Source organism: Mus musculus, chromosome 2 (assembly GCF_000001635.26).
Source record: "Mus musculus strain C57BL/6J chromosome 2, GRCm38.p6 C57BL/6J".
NCBI lineage: Eukaryota > Metazoa > Chordata > Mammalia > Rodentia > Muridae > Mus > Mus musculus.
The window spans coordinates 161,590,633-161,613,801 of NC_000068.7; the positions used below are offsets into that span (position 1 = coordinate 161,590,633).

At 42.7% G+C, this 23,169-nt stretch overlaps 1 protein-coding gene across 17 annotated transcripts in view; it reads right to left on the reverse strand.

Annotated features, from left to right (window-relative positions):
• The window catches only part of Ptprt (protein tyrosine phosphatase, receptor type, T), a 1,139,160-nt gene that overhangs the window by 68,645 nt on the left and 1,047,346 nt on the right, over positions 1–23,169 (reverse strand). For 13 of the 17 annotated variants that reach the window (NM_021464.5, NM_001291149.1, NM_001291150.1 and 10 more), the window contains one exon: positions 16,626–16,816. In NM_021464.5, the coding sequence (NP_067439.1) occupies positions 16,626–16,816 (191 nt within the window). The remainder of the gene's footprint in view (positions 1–16,625; positions 16,817–23,169) is intronic. The other 4 variants (NM_001291151.1, XM_030248790.1, XM_017316587.2 and 1 more) reach the window with 1 other exon arrangement.

Sequence of the window (23,169 nt, forward strand, 5' to 3'; positions counted from 1 at the left end):
AGTTAAGGTTAAGTTCTCTTTATGGCTGCATGTTAATATTGCTTCGGGGTGGTTTCAATCGCTTAAGGCCAAGGAGTTGTTCCAGATCAGCTAGGGCACTGTCTGTGATAAACTGTGGACACAGTCAATGATTAAAGCTCCCATGGGATTTCTTGTGAAAATGGCAGAGACAATTTTCCATGAGTCTTCTCTTCAGTGCCCTGACATTGGTTTTGTTCCTTCTATTTACCCTCCATTATAATCAGAGGGATCATTGTAAAACGTGATCAAGCCCAATTATTCCTCTTTTCATTGTCTTCAGGATAAATTCCAAATTGTTTCATTAGCTGGCTTTTTTATGACTTCAACCCAAATAGACTTTCACCCTTACTTCTTGCTGTGTACAAAGGCCTTCAGATCCATGAGACTTTTCACATATTCTTTCTACTTGAAGTTCTTGCCTACTTCTGTAAAATCTCAAAGTATCTTCAAGACCCCGTCCAAGCTTCTTCTTCTTTGTGTAGTCTTTCTGCTTGCCCTTCCTCTTTGTGTCCTCAGATGGAGTCAGTCACTTCTAGATATTTTCACACGAAGAACTCTACACACAATAACCCAAAAGCCTGCCTTCCAGCTTGGCCACGGGCTTCTTCAGGAAAAGGATCAAAACATCTCATTTCTAATTCTGTTTCCAGGGCCCACTGCTGAGACTGTACTTCATATTGTTAGAATGACAAGTTTGGAATGAACGAAATGACAAATGAACACAGTGAGTTCTGTGCCTGTGGACGGCAAGATCTTGGAGTTGCAGAGCCATCGGTGACCTTGAGAATTGCCCTGCCAACACTGGCCTTCAGGCAGCTTCCTGATCAGGTGATTAACAGTACCAATTGCTGGGACCCCCTCAGTGATAGACAACTCTCTGTGCCACAGTTTCCTGCCTGTCTTTTGAGAAGCATCACTGACTAGATTTCTTCTTACTCTGGCCCTGGGCTTTGCCTTGGCCTGCCTCCTGGGGCCCCACAGAATAAGCATAAACCCTCTGTATGGCAACACTGCAAAGCCCAAGGAGGTCCATCCTAACCACTGCTTAACATTAAAGCCATGGCCTTGGGGACAAGCCAAGCCAAACCTATCCCAGGGCAAGCCTATGCTCAACATAACAATTATAGTGATTAAGGGCTCTTTCCCCATGAGAAATATACACAGGTACCCACTACAGACCCTGAACCACTATCTCCCCTTAGCAAGGCATAAGGAGACCAGGGATAGTGTGTGTGTGTGTGTGTGTGTGTGTGTGTGTGTGTGTGTGTGTGTGTGATGGTGTTGACAAATATAGAAGGTGTGCCTAATAGAGCCACCCGAGAGAGAGGTGGTAATGGCTCCTAATTGGCAGACTTTGATCACCCATATGTTTCCCTTCTTAGGTAGCTGCAGTCTAATAGAGATAATCTCTTCAAGAAAACAAATCTGAGGGGTAAAAGCATGAAAGGGAGACTCATCTCAGTCTTCAAAGTGAAGGAGCCAGGGGCATTATTTTTACATTAGTGGCTAGTTACAGTAGATTGACCAGGGAATGGTGGCAGTCATTAGGAGCTAATCACATTCTTTTGAAACCAAAATTGCCACCTCGTTATACTCCTCTATTATCAATCTCTGGTTCCCTTTTCTTGTTCTTTCTCCTTAAAGTGTGAAGCCCTACTTTTGCATTCCCCTCTGAGTGTAGAACTATTTCCCACTCTCCCCCAGTGTTCCTTTCCCAAGGCAGTCACTTAATTTCTGCTCAAAAGATGTGTTTGAGGATGTCCTTGTCCCTGGAGAGCTGAGCCTTGGGTATTCACAACATCCTCAAAAGTCTGATTTGAAAAGGTCTTTTGAGAGAAAAAAAACCAAAAAAACCTAGATTATTGCATAACCTCAGGAAGTGAGGTCTGGAGGCAGGGAAGCAGTTGCTCAGCAACATGGGAGAATGTGTTTCTCCTGCATGCACCTCCTTCCTCTGTGGGCATTTGAGGCTAGGTTCTATACCAGGTTCTAGAGATGATGATGACATTAGATGCAAATGATGCTATTTCATGAACCACATTCACTGTGGGGAGAGAGGCAGATGCCATGCACACAGAACAAGTGATTGCCGTTTGCGATGTATGCTGTGAAGACCACGAGCAGGGTGCACAGGGAGACAGTAACCAGGGATAAAGAACAACCCAGATAGAGAGGTTTGGGCAGGATTGTTTGAAAAGGTAACATTTGACGAGGAGAAAAGTGGACCTTGATACTGGCAAGCTAGCCTGGTACTCACAACTGAGCTCCAGGGCTCTTCTGCTGAGCATAAAAAATTTCACAGAAACCAGTCAGAGAAAAGAGCCCTTCTGAATGTCAGGATGGGAAGGGACAATTGCAAGGCCTTTCTTCAGTCACATCTAAACACAGACAAAAATGTGAGCATTGTTTATGAGCACAAAGAAAATGCCTAACGATCGCTCAATCCCAGTTGACAGGCATGCCCACTGTCTTTCTGCCAGCTACATTCTTCTCTCGGTTAAGATGTATCAAACTGTCCAATAACACCACATCTAGCACCCAATCTGCATCTATAATTTCACTGAGCACAACCCACATTTTGGAGCCCTTTCTGACATCCTTTTCCCGAGAGGCCCAACTCTCTCCATGCTGCACAGTGATTTCTTCCAAACTGACACATTCAAAGTCAGAGGGAATATCTTCAAGACTCAAGGTAGCAAATGTTACAAGGCCCAAGGAGTAAACATCTCACAAGTCTTAAGAAGTTTCTGAAACTTAGAGGATTCACAAGGCCCTTCTCCAAAGGTATATAAGCAATAATATTTGCTAAAGAGAGAAGATTCTCCAACCAGTCAAGTTGGCTATAGATCCTATGGGGAAAACTAGGGGTGGGGCTTCTATGAGTCAATAGTATGCAATGTGGGCTTCTTTTTTATGATACAGTTACCTTTGAGTCATACATATTCCTGTAGGTGAACCCTCACCCATACTCCCATAAGTAACCTCAATAAACTTAATGGTTCACTAAGCTAGACTTGCCATTATCATTTCTTTGGCCTATTGTCAGTTATCTATCTGGGATTAGTAAATTTGTTCATGTGTCCCTAGGGAAAGTCACACTGCACCTGGACTATTCAATAACCCCAACTTCCTCAACACGGAGTATGCCTTTGGATGACATATTTGATCTCAAACTAAATGATAAGCAAATGTCAGCCATGGCAAGAGTTGGGTGGCGTGTTCCAGGCTGAGGGAGAGCTAGAGCAGAGGCCCTGAGTTAGAACGAGCTTGTGGTATTCTAGAACTTGAGGGAGGCTCTCCAGGGCACAAATAGCAAGAGGCGTACATTCTGTGGACACATAGCACATAGGTGTGGCTGGGGAAGACTTTCAGGTCACGGGCAGAATGTGGGTTTTACTCAGTCAATAGGAATGCTTTGGGAGAAAGCACAGCCATTGTCACATCGCGATAAGAGCAGGAAGCACTTGCCACTCCCCTTCACATTTGTTGACAGATCAGATGGATTTCATGATGAAATGATCATTGGCGCCTACACTAGGCACTCTTCTCTTGACTCACCTGCCATGCCACAGTGTCAGGGGGAGGCTCAGACCACACGATCACAGACTATTCCTTCTTAGGCTCTGTCCTGCTGACTTAGTCTATAAGTCTGAGTGACCTGCCTCTGTTTCCCTGCTTGGTGTTTTAATCTCCCCTTAGAAGCAAAAATTATCCCTAATGATTGCTTGACTAATTTTTTTCTTTCTACCAGTTGGATTATTCCAACTAGCTGAGAGGGTCCTTTATAATGCTTTTAATTCTTCTTTGGACCCAAGCCCCAGATGGTGAGACCTCAGAACACGGTTTCAGAAAAGAGCTGACTTCCGATCCTATGCTGAGGTGTGCCAGTCCACTTCATTTACCCACAGTACCACTAACCCGGCGGCTTCTGCCAGGAGTGAGCCCTTCCTTTATTTCCCTTGGCTTGCCTGTATCCCAGGAGATAATTGGATGTGAAATGCCCCGAGGTGCAGCAAAACCAGGCCTCAGGATTGCTGATCAGCCAGTTCCTGGATGCTGCTTCAGGGCACAGCCAAGAGCCTGCCTCCTCCATAACCAGTACAGCCCATCAGGATTGCTTCCTGTTCCCACTGTATTCTGTGGAAGGAAACTTCCCGAGTCCTCACCAAGGAAGGAATCATTTTACTAGGGCCGGTCATCCACCTTGCTTGTCAAGAACTGCTTTGAGCGTATTGAACTATGCACGTGAATGGGGGAAAGGCAGAAAGGCAGAAAGGTGAGCTGACTACCTTGCCTGAATATTTTCACTGGAAGTCATTTTCCCATCTAAGACTCAATGCTGTTTTTGGAAACTAAGGCAATAATACCCCCTTCCTGTGAGTGGAGGAGTAGCGTCCAGCCTACAGGAGGAGCAGGATAGCAGCTTTGTTACTTCTTCCTTAGGGCTACTGATCCTGCTGGTACTTACATCCTCCTATGCATTCGTTAAAACACAGCATGGGCATTCTCTAAATGAAAATATAAATTATTGAATGTAAAAATGAAGAAGCATGTTCCACAGAGCTTTGTGACAATTTGTAATTACCTGAGGTAATGCACACAACATCTGGACCAATGCCTGAGGCATAAGGTGGTTACAGACTATTTCCATCATCCTTCATACAAAGGTGGATGCTAGGCCGTAGTAGCTTTCTCTCTGAATTTACTGTGTGTCCCCTACAAAAAAATCTAAGTTATTGGTATAAGTATAAAGGTGAGGACTCCTGGCAACACCTGTCTGAGTTTTTCTCAAATCAAAGGGATTTTAGGAATATAGGTCTTTAGTTTTAAAGTGGGGGCAGCTCTAGGAATCTGGGGTGAGTTGAGTTCTAAGTAAGATATAGGGTTCAGGTAGTGGAGAATTCTGTTATCTACTGTGAGTCTAAATCCTAGTCTCAGTCTATTCATGGACTCATTTAATATTCAATCTACCGAAGTCTGGGGGAGTTTATGAGATAGTAGGGGCTACTGTGGACATCTGTGCAGGTGGGGGACAATGCAGGACCACTAGATATAAGGAAGACTGTACTTGTGACAGACAGTGTAGTTTTCTACATACCCATCTTATGAACATTTTTGAAGGTGACAGTTAAGTGTCTTGAGGCAGCTACATCTGCTGTTTCTCCTTGAGGTGCTGTGTGACTTAGTGGTGGCCTTGGCAGAGGCTAAGCTTTTAACAAACTGTGGCTGAAAAGCATATGCCTTGGGGATTATAAACGTGGATGGAGGAGGCAGGAGGGGATGACTAACGATGGCTACTCAGAATGGCATCAGGAGAACAAATGTTATTGCATACCATGTCACTAAATATTTGAGGGAAATTTATGAATTCTGCTGGTGAAGCTAAGTAGGAAATCAGATTTTTGCAAAGATGCAGGTATTCATCTGTCATGGGACCTTGGATAAAGTCAGAATGGTTGAGTATGTGTCATAAAACATTCTTTAAATGGCCCAATGACAACCTGTATGTAGGAGATTGAGGCAAGGAGGATTGAGAGTTCGAGGCCATCCTGGGTTATACAGTAGGATCTTACCTTCAAGTTACAGGAAAGAACACGGGTTAGGGAGATAGCTAATTTGGTAGAATGCTTACTGCTCAAACATGAGGATCCAAGTTCAACCCTTAGAACCCATGTGAAAAAAAAAAAAAAAAAGAAGCTGGCCATGGTAACTGTCTTAGTCAGGGTTTCTATTCCTGCACAAACATCATGACCAAGAAGCAAGTTGGGGAGGAAAGGGTTTATTCAGCTTACACTTCCATGTTGCTGTTCATCACCAAGGAAGTCAGGACTGGAACTCAAGCAGGTCAGGGAGCTGGAGCTGATGCAGAGGCTATGGAGGGATGTTCTTTACTGGCTTGCCTCCCCTGGCTTGCTCAGCCTGCTCTCTTATAGAACCCAAGACTACCAGCCCAGAGATGGTCCCACCCACAAGGGGCCTTTCCCCCTTGATCACTAATTGAGAAAATGCCTTAGAGTTGGATCTCATGGAGGCATTTCCTCACCTGAAGCTCCTTTCTCTGTGATAGCTACAGCTGTGTCAAGTTGACACAAAGCTAGCCAGTACAGTAACCTTATATTTTCAGTGCCGGGCACACAGAGACAAATGGATCTCTGGGGCTTGATGGTCTGATGATGAATGAAATCACTAAGTTCCAGACCTGTGGAAAACTCTGTCTCCAGGAAGAAGATGGAAATGCATACTGAGGAATAACACCCAAGAGGCTGACGCCTGGTTTCCATAGGATTGCAAACACATGCACACAAACCTGCACAAAATGTGTGTACTTAAGACATGCACACACATGCATGAGTGTGCATGCACATGCACGAACACACATGTGTACACACACACACACACAACCTGGATCTGCAGTGCCTATTAGCTCCTAAAGCACCTGCTGGTCTCCAGGCTTCCTCCCCATCACAGATACAGGTTGAAGAGTTCAAGCTGGTATCCTGGCTCTTCTCACCCAGGCCCTATCCTAAACTCCAGCTCACAGGATCCCTTCCCCCAGCTTCTCATTCCCATATAATTTTTCTCCTCACCCTCCCATCCCCTGCCTTCATTTCTCTCGTGGCCTGGTCCTGTCTGCTGGCCATGTTCTGTTTAGTACTTTTTCTCCCTGCTCCAGTCTCGTCCCACTTTCTCTGGCTTTACTTCCTCTGGTATCCATAATAAAAGCTGTCCCCTCAACCATACATGCCCTCAGTTGATAGAATCTGGCATCAGTAACCCTATGCCTCAGTGCCCTTTCTTAACTCTGGCTGCTTCCAACATATATTAAACCTTGAGAACTGTTGTAAGCAAGAAGGAAGGTTCACGTAGCAAATGCCCTGGGGGAGAGGAGACTCAGTCTCAGAGTTAAAGGTGCTCCACCCATCCCGAGGGACCACCCACACAGGTGAAGATCTTTCTGCACTGCTTTCTTTCCATAAGACAGAGTATCTTTTTCTTGAGGTGAGCTATTCTTTTTTTTTTTTTAAATTATATTCTTATGTTTAATTGGCACACCCTAATTATGTATATCTATGGAGTATCCACTGACAGTTCAATCCATCTATACAATGCACAGTGATCAGATTGGGGAATTAGCATATCTGTCACCTCAGACAGATGTCATTTCTTTGTGTTGGGAATATTCAAATCTTCTGTAGCTATTCTGAAATACACAATCAACTGTTGTCAAAACAGTCACACTACTGTAGATTTTTAAAACTGTTCTTCCTTTCCAACTGAGCCCAAATACCTACAAACCACCCTCTCTCCGTCCTTCTCTCCTTCAAACCCTTCCCAGGTTCTAATAACCACTGTGGTCTCTACTTCCTTAAAACCAGTATTTTAGTTTCTACATTTAGGTGAGACCATGTGCTATCTGTCTTTCTAGGCCTGACTAATTTCACGTCACGCAGTATTCTCCTGTTCATGCACATTACTGCAAATGACAGTTTCATTTATATGGATGAATATTTCATTGAGTATGCATACCACATTTTTTTTTATCATTTATCTGCCAATGAACCCCCTAGGCTGATTCTATATCTTAGCTATTGTGAGTGAAGATGTCTGTTCTATTCATTGATTTAAATTCCTTTGATGCATAACTCAATGTAGAATCATTGTATTATATGTATGTAGTATATTTCTAGCTATTTAAAGATCATCTATACTGTTTTCCATAATGGCTGTGTTTATTACATGTCCACCAGCAATATGGGAATTCCTCTTCCTCTAGATCCTCCAATAGCATTTGTTTCCTTCCTTAAAATAAAAACTTATGTTTATGTATGTTTTGCCTACATGTATATATATCATATCCATGCCTGGTACCCACAGATGCCCTGGTACTGGAGGTTATGTGGGTTCTAAAGAATTGATCCCAGGTGTTCTACAAGAACAGTAAGTGTTCTTAACTGTCAAGATATTGCTCCACCCCCACCTCTGTTTCTTGCCATTTGATAACAGTAATTCTAACTGGGGTAGGCACATTTTGGTTTTGATTTGCATTTTGGATATAGCTATTGCTAATTGCTTAAAATTTTCCAGTACTTCCTAGTACAATTAAACATTTCACATTTGTATGTTGCTTTCCAGATGTTTGAGGGGGAAAAGCCTAAGACTTTGTCCTTATTTTCAAGTCTGGTGGAGAGCCTTGTACCATCACCTCTATATCCTTCCAGCTCCAAGGTAGCAGATGTCTCCTCTGCCCATCTCCAAGCCCATTCTCTGTTATACATACCACACATGAGCATCTAGGAGGCCGTTTCTGGGCCAACGACTCTTTCCTTAACGTCAGAAGGGATGGTGACATTGTGGGAGATGATGATTATAACCTTGTGTATTCCAGTAGTGGGGACAGAATAAGAGCTCAATGGTGAGAAGTGGGTACTCTTTCTCCAGAGGATTCAAGTTCAGGTTCTAGTACTTAAGTCAGGGGACTCTCAACCATCTACAACTGTAATTCCACAGGATCTGATGCCCTCTTCTGGCCTCCACAGGCATGGCACAGACATACACAGACACACATGCATATGCTCAGACACACAGACACAGACAGACAGACAGACAGACAGACACACAGTTTATCCCATAGTCTACTTTGCTTCAGCTTAGTGTCACATCTTCTGGGACACTTCTTATTTATCTTAGAAACAGGTAAGAAGAAGTCCAAATAAAGTAATAACACTGGCCTTCATAACCACCTGCCTCTTTCCTACCATGCTTACACCATGCTCCTCTAAAGCAGGGGTTCCCAACCTATGGGTCACAACCTCTTGCGGGGTTGCATACAAGATATTTATAATATGATTCATAATAGTAGCAAAATTACAGCTATAAAGTAGCAACAAAAATAATTTTACAGCTGGGGTCACCAGCACACGAGGAACTAAAGGCTCATAGCAGTAAGAAGCTTGAGAACTACAGCTCTGAAGCATTTTAAACAGAGTTAAACTATGGAATTCTCTTCTATGGTGAAGTCATGAGCTTTGTTAACATGGGGTCTTCATTTCTTCTGGTTAGCAATTTCCAGTGCCTGGAATAGCACAAAGCCCACCTTTGGCATTCAGTTGGTGTTTCTGATGAGTGTTTAGAAAAGGCCATATACTATCAAACTTTAAAAGCACTGCAAAACCAGCCAAGCATTTCACAGAAGATAGAACTAGGATTCACCTCAGGAAAGAGTCTTTCTAAGACTATTCAGGTCTTGATTTTTGGTTCAAGAACTTTTCTACAGAATCCAATGGGAATCACGCAGTCATTTGGGAGGGTTTCTATATCAAACATAAACAAGTGCTTTCAGCTATGTTATGAGTATTATTATAAGCTGAATGATAAAAATTGACTAAAGGGACTGAGTTCACAACGTCAACCTGCACGAGCTCTTCCCCAAGTTTGACACCATATGGGTTCAATGTCTTTCGGCCACTTCCAGGATCTGGCTCATTTTCTTCCTGTTTTAACCCTGCCAGGAGAGTGAGATGAACAGGTGGGAGCCTGGCTCTTCCATTTGGGTCATTATGATTTCTCAGAGTAGAAGAATGACCGTGTTTCCCCATTTATGACTTGAGCATCTGCCACTAATCCTTCATGCTTGTCCCCAGAAACTCTCTCATCTATAAATCAAGGAACTGGATCAAGGTCCTCCCAGGAACAAGATGTCCTGTTAATCTGTTACCAGTCTGGGGTACACTCCTTCCCTCCTCAGGAAACTTCCACTGCTACGGTTATGCTCCATTAGTAGGCTGCCTGTCTGATATCACCCACAGATGACTAAGCAAGATGGCCTCTCCCCTCAAAAATCATGCACATGGTGCATCCGGCCAGAGCTGGAAAATGAACACATGTTTGCTCTTTATTAGACGACATCATATTCCACACAGCTGTTCCTTGTTTCCTTAAATAGTCTTAATGGAGCTGTGATAAGCAGATACCTTCTGGTCGCCCTACTGGGCTCATTCCATTCATTACAGTGACAGGCTGTCTGGGTTGGACGGGAATTAACATGCTTCCCTTCTTTGTATCACAAAGTCACCTCTTCCTGTTCTCCCTCATCTTCCCCAAACCTGCTGCCCTTCTGCTCATCTGGTTACAGGGCACAGAGACAACCCTGCTCTCTAGCTAACGTCTGTGCACATTTTCTGGTGTACTGTGGAGCCTTTTGTTTGTTTGTTTTTACTGGGAAAAAGTGGGGTCATCTTGACGAGGGTTAGGAGAATGGGGAAGAAGAAGAGGCTCTGTAGTTCATGACTGTGTCACAGCCTTTGATTGAAAGTGGCTGTGTTCTATCACAGGGAGATTTGAGGGCCAGACAATAAGACAGGCATAGTGATGGTCTGTGGACACAGATATGGCCCACTCTGAAAACTTCAAGGCTTTCCTGAGGCTAGTGACTAGTAATTTTTGAAGTATATTTTAATCAGCTAGAAAGCTTGTTGAATACTGATCTCTGGTCCCACCATAGTACATTTTGCTTTAATTGGTCTGAAATATGGCCAGTGCACTGGTGCTTTGAAATTTTTTCCCAGGTAATTCTAACCTGAAGCCAAGATTAAAAATCTCAGCTGAGAACTGGATATGCATGGCAGGTGACGTTAATTTGCCTTAGTCCTTCTTGAGCTCTTTGAACTATGGTTAATCAACTAGATCCTGTGATATAACAATGGGGAAGGGAGCTACAGAGACTCCACTGGAAGGAAACCCAATTAGTCTAGCCAATAGGTTCTTAGTTTGATTCTCATAATATTAGCTACAAAAGGAGTTTTGGATCACTCTGACTAACCTATTTGTCCTCAATGCTTAAGGACAGAAATGAGACCCAGAGACAAGGAATGGCTTGCTGTTGGTCACCTACATATTTATGAAAATGGTAGGATATGAATCCAGGCATTTGGCTCACAGTGCAGGACAAATCTATGGATTACTTCAAGTAGTGGAACTTAAACGATGGATATTGAAAGACTCATGTTCCCATGTCAAAGAGACCAAATTGATTTTATTATAGCTTTATATGCAGTGTGTGTGTGTGTGTGTGTGTGTGTGACCTGGGCTCTGAGCTTAGCCTCTAGGTTTGGGCCAGTTAGTCCCATCTTTTATTGCCCTGACTGTATTCTTACCTCAAGTATCTCTTCTTTGATACAAAATTTTAAGTAAAAATCTACTTTGAAAAGTTCTTCCCCCTCTATAGCCCCCATGACCCCTGAAATAAAACCCAAATTCCTTAGTGTGTGAAATATTAACCCATTCCTGGACATGTAGTTGTTACAGCTCCAGCCCCAACTGTCCCCATGTACCCTTCTCTATTTTATATATTGTTACTTATAGTACCACAAACTCAATTCACTTTCTACTTGCCCATGACACCACTTGTAGCTCCTCTCTAGAACATTCTTCTATGTTTTCATTTATTATTCTTATTTCTTTACACTTGGTTGAGACTAGTGTACTTATGAAAATCACTAACAAGTATATTTTTAGGCTACGCTGAATATACCCTATCTACAGGGGTCACTATAATTCTGGGTTTTCTTTTATTGTAGCATTTTGTCCACATAATGCATTTTACAATTAAAATTATTAGTTCATAAACCTGTCTTTATCATAAGCTCAGGTTTGACAGATGGGGTCATGGTTACTGCTCTCCTTCGTCCCCATACCATGCCCAGTGAATAGCCTATGGAAAGCATTCTATATCTTTCTAAAGTGGGACTGTTAAAAGGCTGAGTCCAAGGTCCTTGTCTCTGTTGACACATCCGAGGACCTCATCTGGAATTGTGACTTTGCGATTACCAATGTTATTCTCTAGAGCCATATGGCCACTGCTTTTTTTGGATGCTGCAAACTGAGCTCAAATGAACTTCCATTTGCTTCAGTCTGGACTTCCCTGTACCTTCTCACTACCATTGGTGGTAATTCCATCTTTCTGGTGGTTCATGTAAGTGCTTCTGAGTCAGTCTTGATGCCTTTCCTTTACATGGACATTGTGTACCAAGACATCTTGTTGGGTCTATCTTTATGACATATTCAGAACCCAACCACTTCTTATGGATGCCTCTGCTGATGCTCGCCATTGTCCCATCTGGGTTATCACATCACTGGCCTTACCTTGCCTACCCAGGTTCCATTCTCAACACAGTAGCTAGAATGAGTTTTTAAACATAAATTCAGACTATTGGCATTTGTAACTCTCAAAGCTCTGTAATAAGTTTCCAGCTTATTCAGAGAGAAAGCCAAACTCTTTATACTGGCCTGAGAGGTACAAAAGCACCATGTCTCTCTTTACTTATCCAATCTGATTATTTCATTCTTAGCACAGGTTCACTATACATTGATCAGCTTTCTTTACTCCTGTTTGCACATGCCAGAATATTACCATTTTGCTATGGAAATCCCTCCTTCCTTATCTATCCTTCCTAAGGACAGACGACTATCCTTTTACTTTAATTGATATTGGACCTGCCTGCATGTCTCAGCCTGGATTATTCTATTCCTGCCCTTGTCTCACTTTCTCTTTTTCTAGAAGACCACATTGCCCTGAAATCATGTTATCTACAATCTTATGTGCTCTTCTAGAGCTGGCAAGTGGTTTTTCTATAAAGAAGGGGAGTCTAATTACCTTCCACACTAGAAGGAGGGTAGCTTTTCCTTGGCTTGTAATCCAACGCAACATGATATCAAAGTCTAGGCCACCAATGTTATGCAATTTTTACCTTGTTAGGTAGGAGGTTTGTCTTTGAAGCTCTGAGGCACCATAGAAGAAGTCCAACTGCTTTGGAAGTTACTATTCTGCCAGGAATCCCAGGCTACTCAGGAGGTTGCTTACAGGGATTCTAGTGGAAAGCTGCCAATGAGACCTTAGATGATATCTACATTCTATTATTAGACACCAGTAAAGATGTTATAGATTATTTCAGCCCCTAGCCCTGGAGCCTTGCATTTCAGAGATCACTGTACCTCTTGTTCATTGTTCAAATCCCAAACCATGGAGCCGATTATTGCAATAAATCAATTGTTTTCTCTTGCTCATATTTGAGGTAGTTTGTAACATAGCAAACTGCGATTTATTTGTTTTTTAAGCCTGTGCTTATTTTCTATTTCCTAGAATACAGGCTTCATGAGGGTGTGGGTTTGTTTCACTCACTATTGTGTCCCAAATGCCTAGAGTTCTCCTGGGTAATAGTAAACACTCAACAAATATTTACTGAATGAATCTGGGCGTGACTGCAGCTGCGTTGGTTTTAGAAGGCACAACTTGCTAGAGCTGATGGTCTCTTAGATGTCAGCTTGTCAAATCCACACATTGGTATGAAAAAAATAAAAGCAGAGGAGAATGGGAAGGTGACAGGCAAGGACATCACACAGCAGCTGTGTGACAGCAGAGCTGGAGGCTCGGGGTTTTATGTCTACACTGAGTCTTGAAGCAGATCTGCAATTCATGTTCAAGATGAAGATCCTAGAAATCATAAGAGCCCTTATGATAAAAGAAAACCACAGTCACTTTCTAACAAACTGGACTAGCACACCCTACAAAGTAGGATATTTCAATTAACAATGTCTTCTAATTAGCTCCTGGTTAATCATACAATGCTATTAACCAGATGCAAGACACACTAGCCAGCCTATTAATACAATTTGAATTAACTGAGGGTGAGGCTGGCCTCCTTAGAGAGATTTATGGTTGAGGCCCAAATGATGGAATAACATGTATTCTTTGATATAAAATAAGTTTCTTTCCATGCTAGAATCTTTGGGAGATGCTGACAGATATAAAGAAAAATTTAAAAGCAAAGCAAAGCAAATCAGCCAACCAACCAACCAACCAACCAACCAACCAAGTAATAACTAGCATATAGGGATGGATGCGTTAGAAGAAATATGCTGGTAAGAAATGTACCAAAATGGTCAATTGCATCTGTATTTCTCTTCTTAAATTTTAGAATTAAAGCTCATAGTCTAGGAGTTTAGGCTTTGGCCATATATGCACTTTTCTGATAAAATACATAGTTTTAATGATGCTATTTGAAACTTCAAGACAAATTATGATAACTAAGGGTCCATCCAACTACAGTAACACTGGGCATGCCTTTATAAACAACACACCTTGTCCTGAGGTATTTGCTCCATATACAGATCTGCATCCATGTGCATCAGTGTACATACCATGCTCAGGACCATTCTTACTTTTAAGAAATAAGACTCAGATGTGCTGAGAGCATTACCTGTATCTCTTGTTCCAATATTCCTCCAGAATTGGTAGTCTTATAACTATCCTGGCAGGAGAGGAGATATTTGAAGGAAAGATTTGTACTCTCCCTTTTGCTATTAGACTCTTGAAATGATGGATCCCAATGAATCCCAGGCTGGAAGGGGTGGGGAGGTGGGGGTGGGGAGGGAAAGGCCAAATCAGCCTTGGCTGGCTCCTCCAACCGCAGGAGGAGCTTGCCTCTTGGGAAGACATATGAGGACACACTATTCTGGCAACTTAAATGAACATAGGCATACCTCCTGGCTTTTGCTTCATCTTTTCTTTTAAAGGGTAACAACACTTTGGGAAAGGCCTCAACCAAGAGTCCTTTTCTTCTTGGTTTACACAATCTGTGAACGAATCCATTTTCCTTTATCAATATTTATCCTGATACTTTTAAAAAGAAGCAATGGATTTTTGAATCTCAGAGATGCATGTAATAGACTGAATTCACACACAAAAATATGGTATTTGACTGAGACTGTATTTGAAATTAACTGCTGGTTCTCCTGAGCTAGTAATTACATCCTCTGGTATTAATGTTTTTTTTTTCAAAGTATGTCAAACATGGTCCCCTCCACTACATTATACTCCCATAAAGCTTTAAGAGCATACAGGTCTTAGGAGCCACTTAGGCACACGTGTCAACTAATTGAAAATTTGAAAATTGAGATAGCAAAGTGATTTTCCAAGCTTACTGCAACTGAAACCCAGATATGTGGACCACAAGTTTAGCATGATTTCATGTTCTCCCATGACATCAGCAATAGTACTCAGAAAGCCTGCCTAGGGAAATACTCCGAGGGATAAACTGAGTCTGAGGTGGTATGAGCTGAGAAGCCTTCACTGCATACAGTGGAACTGAGCAAAATGTATCTGGGTCATTGCTACAAGTGATAGAAAGAAGAAGAAGAAAGATAAAGAAGGGAGGAAGGAGGCAGGGAATGAAGAAGAGAAACCCAGTGGGTACCATTTAGTACAGGGCACATAGAAAATGCTGAAGAGGCGTTTGGGGAAAGAAGAGGAGAGAGAAAGCAAAAGTAAGTTGCTATAGCTGGACTCCACTGTCACTGAGAGAAGTGCCACTTTAGGGGATAGGTTGGGGAGGAGGAAGTGAGCTGCTCTTTGCTCAAGGAAAACATCTTAATGGATTTTTTTTCCTTTGTTCTTTTCTTCTGTAAAGGTGAAATCTAGCAGGTAAGATTTGAAACAAAAGGAGTCAGACAAAGACAGTAGGAAGAGAAGTTGTTTCTTACAATAAAGCAAAGAAAATGCGGAGTCTCACAGCGGGTGGTGCTTAAAGATGCTAAAGAAGACTGGATAGAGGAGAAGATATTTATTAGACCTTAAAGGGCCTGCATGGTGAGGAATCTATACCATAATAATGTTGGACTCTGGTGCTTCTCATATTTTGCTGTGGTTGTCTGTCACTGCTCTCCTCTCCCCCACCCCCAGCCCCAACCCCTGCAAAGGATACACTAAACTCCTGAAATAACTACAACATGTATTCATATCTTTTGTACTAGAGATACAGGGAGTTAGGGGTTGTAGGGGGAAAGGGGTGACCAACGCATGAGGAATGGAGGAATGAGGGTGTATAGAGAGAGGGCATAGCAGTTACTTGCATTGAATGGCCTTGGTGGAGCACAGTGAGAACACACAGAAGCATGAACACCAGGCAAGAAGTGAGCAGGAAGCAGCAGGCATGCCAGAGACTATTGGCAGGGAGACATGCTGGCTTCTCTACAACATGTGGGAAGAGGGCGATCTTCATAGTAAAGAAAGGTTTGACTCTAAAATTTAGGGGTTTGGAGCATGATAATTATTAAATTTAATGTCTACGTCCTAGTTAAAATGTAAGTTCTGAAAGAAATGTACCAAAATGGTCAATTGCATCTATATTTCTCTTCTTGAATTTTAGATTTAAAGACTAGGTAGTTTAGGCTTTGGCCATATATGTACCTTTCTGATAAAGTCCATAGTTTTCTTGATGCTATTTGAAACTTCAAGGCAAATTCTAATGACTAAGGGCTCATCCAACTACAATAACATTGTGCATGTCTTTATAAACAACACACCTTGTCCTGAGGTATTTGCTCCATATACAGATCTGCATCCATGCACATCAGCGTCTATACAATGATAATTATGAAATTTAATGTCTAGGTCCTAGTTAAAATGTAAATTCTGTTTAAGTGGGCCTGGTGGGGCATTTCCACTATGCTCTCAAGCCTTGTTGTTGCTCACGGTCAAAGGCAGGACTTCAGTTCTCCAAAAGTACCTAGGAGCTATTGGGGAATCCTCCCACATGCTAAGCTCTTACCTCGTATTCCTCCTTGAACCCGTAGCCCTGGCCTCTCTTCATCTGGGTGATGTGTTGAAGCAGGTCCGCCACCCGGATGGCAGGCTGGAACTGGTCCCGGGGATAGCTCATCTCTACAGGGTCACAAGTCCGGTAGGGATGAGTCTGAATGGTGAGGGTAGGCTGAGACAGCTCCCCACGGCTGCCATCTGCTTCAAAGAAAAAGAAGCAGGAGAAACTATCACTTCAGGAGTTTTGTACTTTGTACCTCACCCCCAGTCCCAGTGAGGCTCCAGGAGGGCAGAGGGAGCTGTGCACTCCACTGGTCAGAAAAGTATAGAAAGACAAAAGATACTGCTTCCCCGACTTGGCCTTGTGCCCAGATTTGAATGGTGGAATTACAAACCAGAGCTTGCAAGGGTTCTTGGTTCATTTCAGCTTCAAGGGCTCATTGATTGCTTAAAGACAAAGTGACAGTTTAGTGACTATCCCTTGCCCGTCCTATCCTTAGCCCTTCTCTAGGCTTCTTAAATGCCTTGGCCAATACCAGCTAATCTCAGAACCAGTAAGAAGCCAGGCTAAGTCCTGGGAGAACCTTCTTGTTTGGGAAACTGCAGGCATGGATATAGATAGTCTTAGCTGCTTGTCTGTGGGTGAGGGGAGTCTCAGGTCCCTGGCCAGAAGATCCACCTGACTGCTTCTGGGATTGTGTATCTATGATCTGATTTCTCTCCTAGTTTGTTTCCTTTGCATTGTACATTGGGGAGAAGTACAGCTAGTCTTGTGCACCCAGTAGGTAGCAGGCCCTCTAATCCTCCAGCCCCTCTGTAGCAATGGGCTCTGTACTGAGTCCACCTTCTTTCTACCATCTATATGCTCCCTTACTACCACTGACCCTGATATGCCTCTGATCCCAACTTGTAGAGTTCTCTAAACTTCTTTCTTCACTCTCATGGGCGTCCTATTCCACACCCCTTGATATAGCAATGGGATTTTCCCTCAGTTGGTAGTGTCCACTGAGCATGCGCAAAGCCCTGAATTTGGTCCCTGGCACTATATAATACGAGGTTTGCAAGTGCTTGCTATTTAGATATCCAAAATGGGGAAACAGGAGGATGAGAAGTTCACTCACCCCAAACTAAATAGCAAGTTTGAAGCCAGCTTTGACTATATTAGACCCTACCTATTAAAAAAAAAGTTAGACTTTTCCCTCATAAAAATATCTCTCTACATGAGCTGATTCAGATGCGTTCGGTTGTTTGGTCGCTTTGGAAACCATTTCTCTTTCCCAGACCATCTATGCTTGGCATGTTTATATCCTCCTCAATACTCTGACAGTCTGTGCCCTGGGGCCATTCTGTTTGTACCATGCACGAGATAAGGCCTTCCAGATGTGGCAGATGATGGGTATATCCAGATGTTTTCAGACATTGAGATTCCCATGCAGACATCCATGAAGCCTGTGTTATGCTTTTTCCCTGAGAGACTTAGTGCATATTCCAGATTTTTCTGCAACTTGTCTTTTTAAAAGCCATGTCCCCTTCAGCTTGTTTGTCTCCCCTGTCACAATAATCCATCAAACAGAGTCTATGGGAAAACACAGTCTGCTCCTATGTGATGATATCAAAATCAGTTCCTCACAGGATAGGATACTGGAGAGACATGTCTGGCTCACAGGATGACCAATTGGTCACACTTGCCTAACCCCTCTTTGGCTTGTCATTGGTATTCAAAGTATATTGTTCAGGGAAACCCCCTCAGTTCTGGGAGAATGCAAGTCTTGGTTACCCTCATGTGTTCATCTATGTCATGGATAAGTCAGAGACACACATTCTTCACTTTCCATCCTTCTGTCTGACTCCACTGGCTATCATCTCCATGGGAGAGCAAGTTATGGATTTGATGAGCCTGTGCCCTGTGCTTGAGACACTGACTGGATCAGACCTCAGTAGTGGATGAGGTATGTGTGTGTTTCCCATGGTTTCAACATGTCCTGTTTTAATGCAATGAGTAGATAAGACAGAGTTGGCTTCTCGGAATTAGCCCAATCATCCAATAGAAAGATACTGAGGATACAAGTTCATACACAGGAAAGAAAGACCAAAGTGAGATGCTAAAACAAAACAAACCAAAACAGTCTCTCTGGCTGCACAAAGAATAGTACTCCCTACCTTCCCACCCTTGGCTTGGTAATAAGTAAGAAACATCTTTACTAGCATTGATTGTATATAATTCCTGGCACATATTGAGGTTGAGTTCCTCCTCTGTTATACCCTTGCCATTGTGAGTTAGACTTATGAGAGGGTCTAGAAGGAAAAATTGTCTGAAGCGAAAAGATCAGAGCCTGAGAGATGATGGTACATTTAAGTAAAAGCAGACACACAGTTATAAACAAAGCCATGGTATAATGCTGTAGCAGACGACATGAAGAAGATCCAGAAGGGCTGAGAACACGAGGACTCAGGACCAGCATGAAGCCATTGAAGGTTATGCAGGAGAGTCCCACTTTTTAAAGACTCACTCTCTTTCCCATGGGTGTCGCAGCTGTCATGGACTGGAGGTGTCTTTCCAGTGAGCATCACTCCTGTGATTGTGTGATAGGAGTGGAGATGGACATGAAGGGAGATCTGAGTGTGAGTTTCTAGATGCCACACTTCACAATGACATCAAGTCAATGCCTAGAACCTGTGTTTTCCACATAAACACCACCATGTGCCCTTTATAGAGATATGCCCTGCCCCTATCTTTTCTAAAGCACTCAGGGTGCAGGCTGTATGGGAGACCAGCTGCCTGGCAGAGGCAGGCTTCCTGGGAGTTGGCACCTGGCAAATCTTTGTGACACGCCAAACGTTCCCAAACTAAAAAGGCTATCAATATGGATATTTTCCCCTAAACACATTGCTAGACAGACTGTAAACTTGGTGTCAGCAAAACCAACAGTGGGATGGAAAAATAGATGCATTTGAAATGTAAGCACTTGTATTGCTGCAACATTTGTGATGATGTCGACACACTAATGATGCCAGGAGGACTCGGAACCAAGGGATTTTCAAGGTTTATTAATCCAACTAGTTGGACTCCCCTTTCCCATGGATCTTACCTCACCTATTCCCTTATTAACCTTCGATAATGCAGAAGTGACGCCTTTTATCACGGCCCATTTCGCCAGACGCACCATGCTTAATTTTCCGTCATTAGGTTTAATGAAAACTCAATTTCACAACTCGCTTCTCTCAGGAACCTACAAGTAATGCTACGTTTTTTATCAGCACCAATTAAAAAGCGTTATGATGTTCCTATTCGAGAGGGAGCCTTAAAACTAATGTGCGAGTCTGCCGCAAATTCAACAAGGGCGCCAGAATTCACACACTGCCCATAAAATGTAACTCAAACCAGCTGGCCCAGGGAGAGGCCATTTTTCATTTTCCCTCCTCATCAGGCCTTCAATTTTCATATTCTGCATTTATAGGTCTTGCATATTTATGGATCATGTAAATAATATTTGGTGTTTCTTCTGTACTTCTTACAGAGCTACTTTCTGAGTCTGTGTAAGACCTCTCATCACTATGTAGGGAGCTTGTGAGATGGGTTCAAGAAAGCTTTGGGTCATACTGAAAAGATTTGGGTTAACAGTTATCTATCCTTCTCTTTGTTTTCCTCTCTTCTGTCTTTCTGCTAGCTCCTCTTCTTTCCTCCATAGGATCCTGGCATAGTCCTTCCCTCTAGCCCCCTATCTCCTATATTCTGCTACCAGTCTTCCATGTAGTTTCAGCCACTGTGTTCCAATCATTTGATTAACATTGCCGCTTCAATTAGTTAACAAATACTTCCTATATACCTGTCTTATTCAAAGCACCAAGTTAGCCACATGTACGTACACACAGGACACAGCGGTGGGTGGGTGAGGTGAGGAGTGTTGCAGTGGAGATAAAGCACTTGCAGGAAGGCAGATGAAGAGATAAGTTGTACACAGCCTAATGAGGCTAAGCAGGTACCTAGGAGATGGAGGACTATGTGCTGCAGGGTTAGATGCCATGGAAACCAGCTGTATCCTTCATCATTCACCTCTGTGCCTCGTGATATCTCTGTATGCAATCTATGTGGGTACCACCTGATAAAACTTTCTGTGACAATAGAGACATTTTCCATCTGTGCCTTGCAATATGGTAGCCATTAACTACATGTAACTGCTGAGGAACAGAACTGTGGCTAATGTGACAGAGGAAGCAAATTTTAAATTTTGTTTAGTTTCAATTAAGTTCACTAGAAGCATCCACATGCAGGAGCACAAGAGATGGCTTACTCAGTACCGTGCTTGCTGAACAAGCAGGAGGTCCCAAGTTTGGTCCCCCAAGAATCCACGTAAAATGAAACAGCCAGACAAGGTGCCATACATATGGAATCCCTGGGCTGGGGAGCCAGAGATGGCTGGACTGTGCTGGCTGGCTGAAGGCAGAGAAGAAACCTCCAAGTTCAATGAGGAATGCAGTCTTAAAGGATATAGTGGAAATGAGAGAATAAGATATGCAGTGTTGACCTCTGGCTTCCTACAAACAGACTCATATCCTCACCCCGCACACTTACACCCTTGCAGACACATAGGAATATATTCACTCACAGGCATAAAGAGAAGAAATACCCACGTGTGGCATATGGGTACCTACTGGACAGCAAAGATCTCAAGGAAGACAGAAAAAAGAATTGTGTTTTGGAGTCAAATAGATGGGTAAAGGGATCTACAGCAGCCTGTCTGGAGGAAGTACTAGACATGCCATGGATATAATTGAAATTGTTCTTGTAGCAACATTAAATACATTTTTTTTTTAAAAATGAACATCGGTCATTAATTTCAACAGTATTTTTTTAACTCAAGACATGTAAAGTAATATTTCAACATATGCTCAGTGTAAAATTATTAATGCTATCTGTTATATTCTTTATTGATAGAAAAGCTTTGAAATCTAGTGTGTACCTTACACTTCTGGAGTATTTCAGTCACAAAGGTCATATTTCCAGGGCTCAGAAGACACTGGTGACTAATGGCTATGGTGTCGGACAATGCAGGCACACAGAGACCTATCTAGAGCCAGATAAAATCCTAAAGAGGGATTATTTAGAGCTTGAGTAAACTCTAAATAAAGAGATATTGGTCTTATGTAAGACAGCTCTAGCCCAAGTACTCTGCAATAAAACTTTGTACAACGACAGAAGGCTTGTGTCGTTTCACCATTCAGCAAGGCAGCTCCTTGCCACCCATAGCTACTGAACACTTAAAATGTAGACAATGTGACTGAAGGCATACATCTGTAATTTCAATGACTTTGAACGTAACTAGCTGCAATTGGACAGCAGTTAGTCATTTTTGAAACTTGGCTTCATTATGAATGAAGGTACCATATAAAATCATGGGCAGGTGGAGTTTCATTTTAGTCTTGGTTAAAATGTTTGCAGAATTATTTCAGAAATGGTCAGAGTCTACAGTCTGAAAGATGCTGAGTTTGGGTCCTGACAGAACAGGGCTGGGATCCTGGGTTGAGCAATCATAATTCTGTGACCTAGGCCAAGTGGTAGATTTTCTGAGCCTCCGTTTCTCTGCCCATTCTCCTCCACACTGGAGAGATAAGTGTGAGGACTCAAAGACAGAAAGGGTGATAACTCCTCTGAACAATACAATACCTATTACCAAATGAAAGAATGGAAGCTGTGTTAGGGATATTATGCACAATGTCCCAAAGGCACATGAGAATGCACACAATGGAAGGAATCCAGGTGGTCTTCTGGGCATTGGTTTCAGTTTACATATGGTTTAAATGAGGTTCCCCAATGGTTTTCAAAGTGTCAATAGTGAGAGAAGATAGTTTCCTGGTGACTTCAATACTGGAGAGGGTTGTTACTGAGAGCAAAACTGGCCTGTACCCTTTCACTGCCTTCCTTTCTCACCATATGAGTGTGTTTCTGTCATGATACCTTCTGATATGCTAAAATATAGTTAGGGGGTACCAAGGGACCCTCAGCAGTGAGCAAAGGAGATTTTCAGCATCCAAAAATGAGCAAAATGAATTGATTTGCTTTATAAAATATCTAGCCTCAGGTATTTTGTTATAGCAATGAACAACAACAACAAAGACAAATACAGCAGAGTAGCTTCTTTCTCCTATCCTTGATTTCATTCTGCTCTCTTCCTTTCCCACTGCTTCTGCCTGATTTGGGTCCTTCTGACAGGAGCACTCTCTCAGTATCCTAATACCTCTTTTCTGCTTTTATAGGTTCGCTTTAAACAGTCAAGTCATTTTCACCAAAAGTCTTCACAGAGTCAAGACAAAAATGTCTGAACCAGTCAACCAAATTCCTGTAATTTCTGATACCACTATCAGTCTCTTATCACATCTATCAAAATGCTTTTCAAATCCATGTGCCCTTTAGGGCAGGAAAACACAGAGACTGGATGGCAAATATCTAGACTACTTGCTGGGAGCACAGAGTCTGAGAGGAGACAGGGTGTTAAAGGAGGAGGAGGCTGGATCACCTGCTTGCTGTGGGGATGTGAGCAGAACCAGTACAGTGG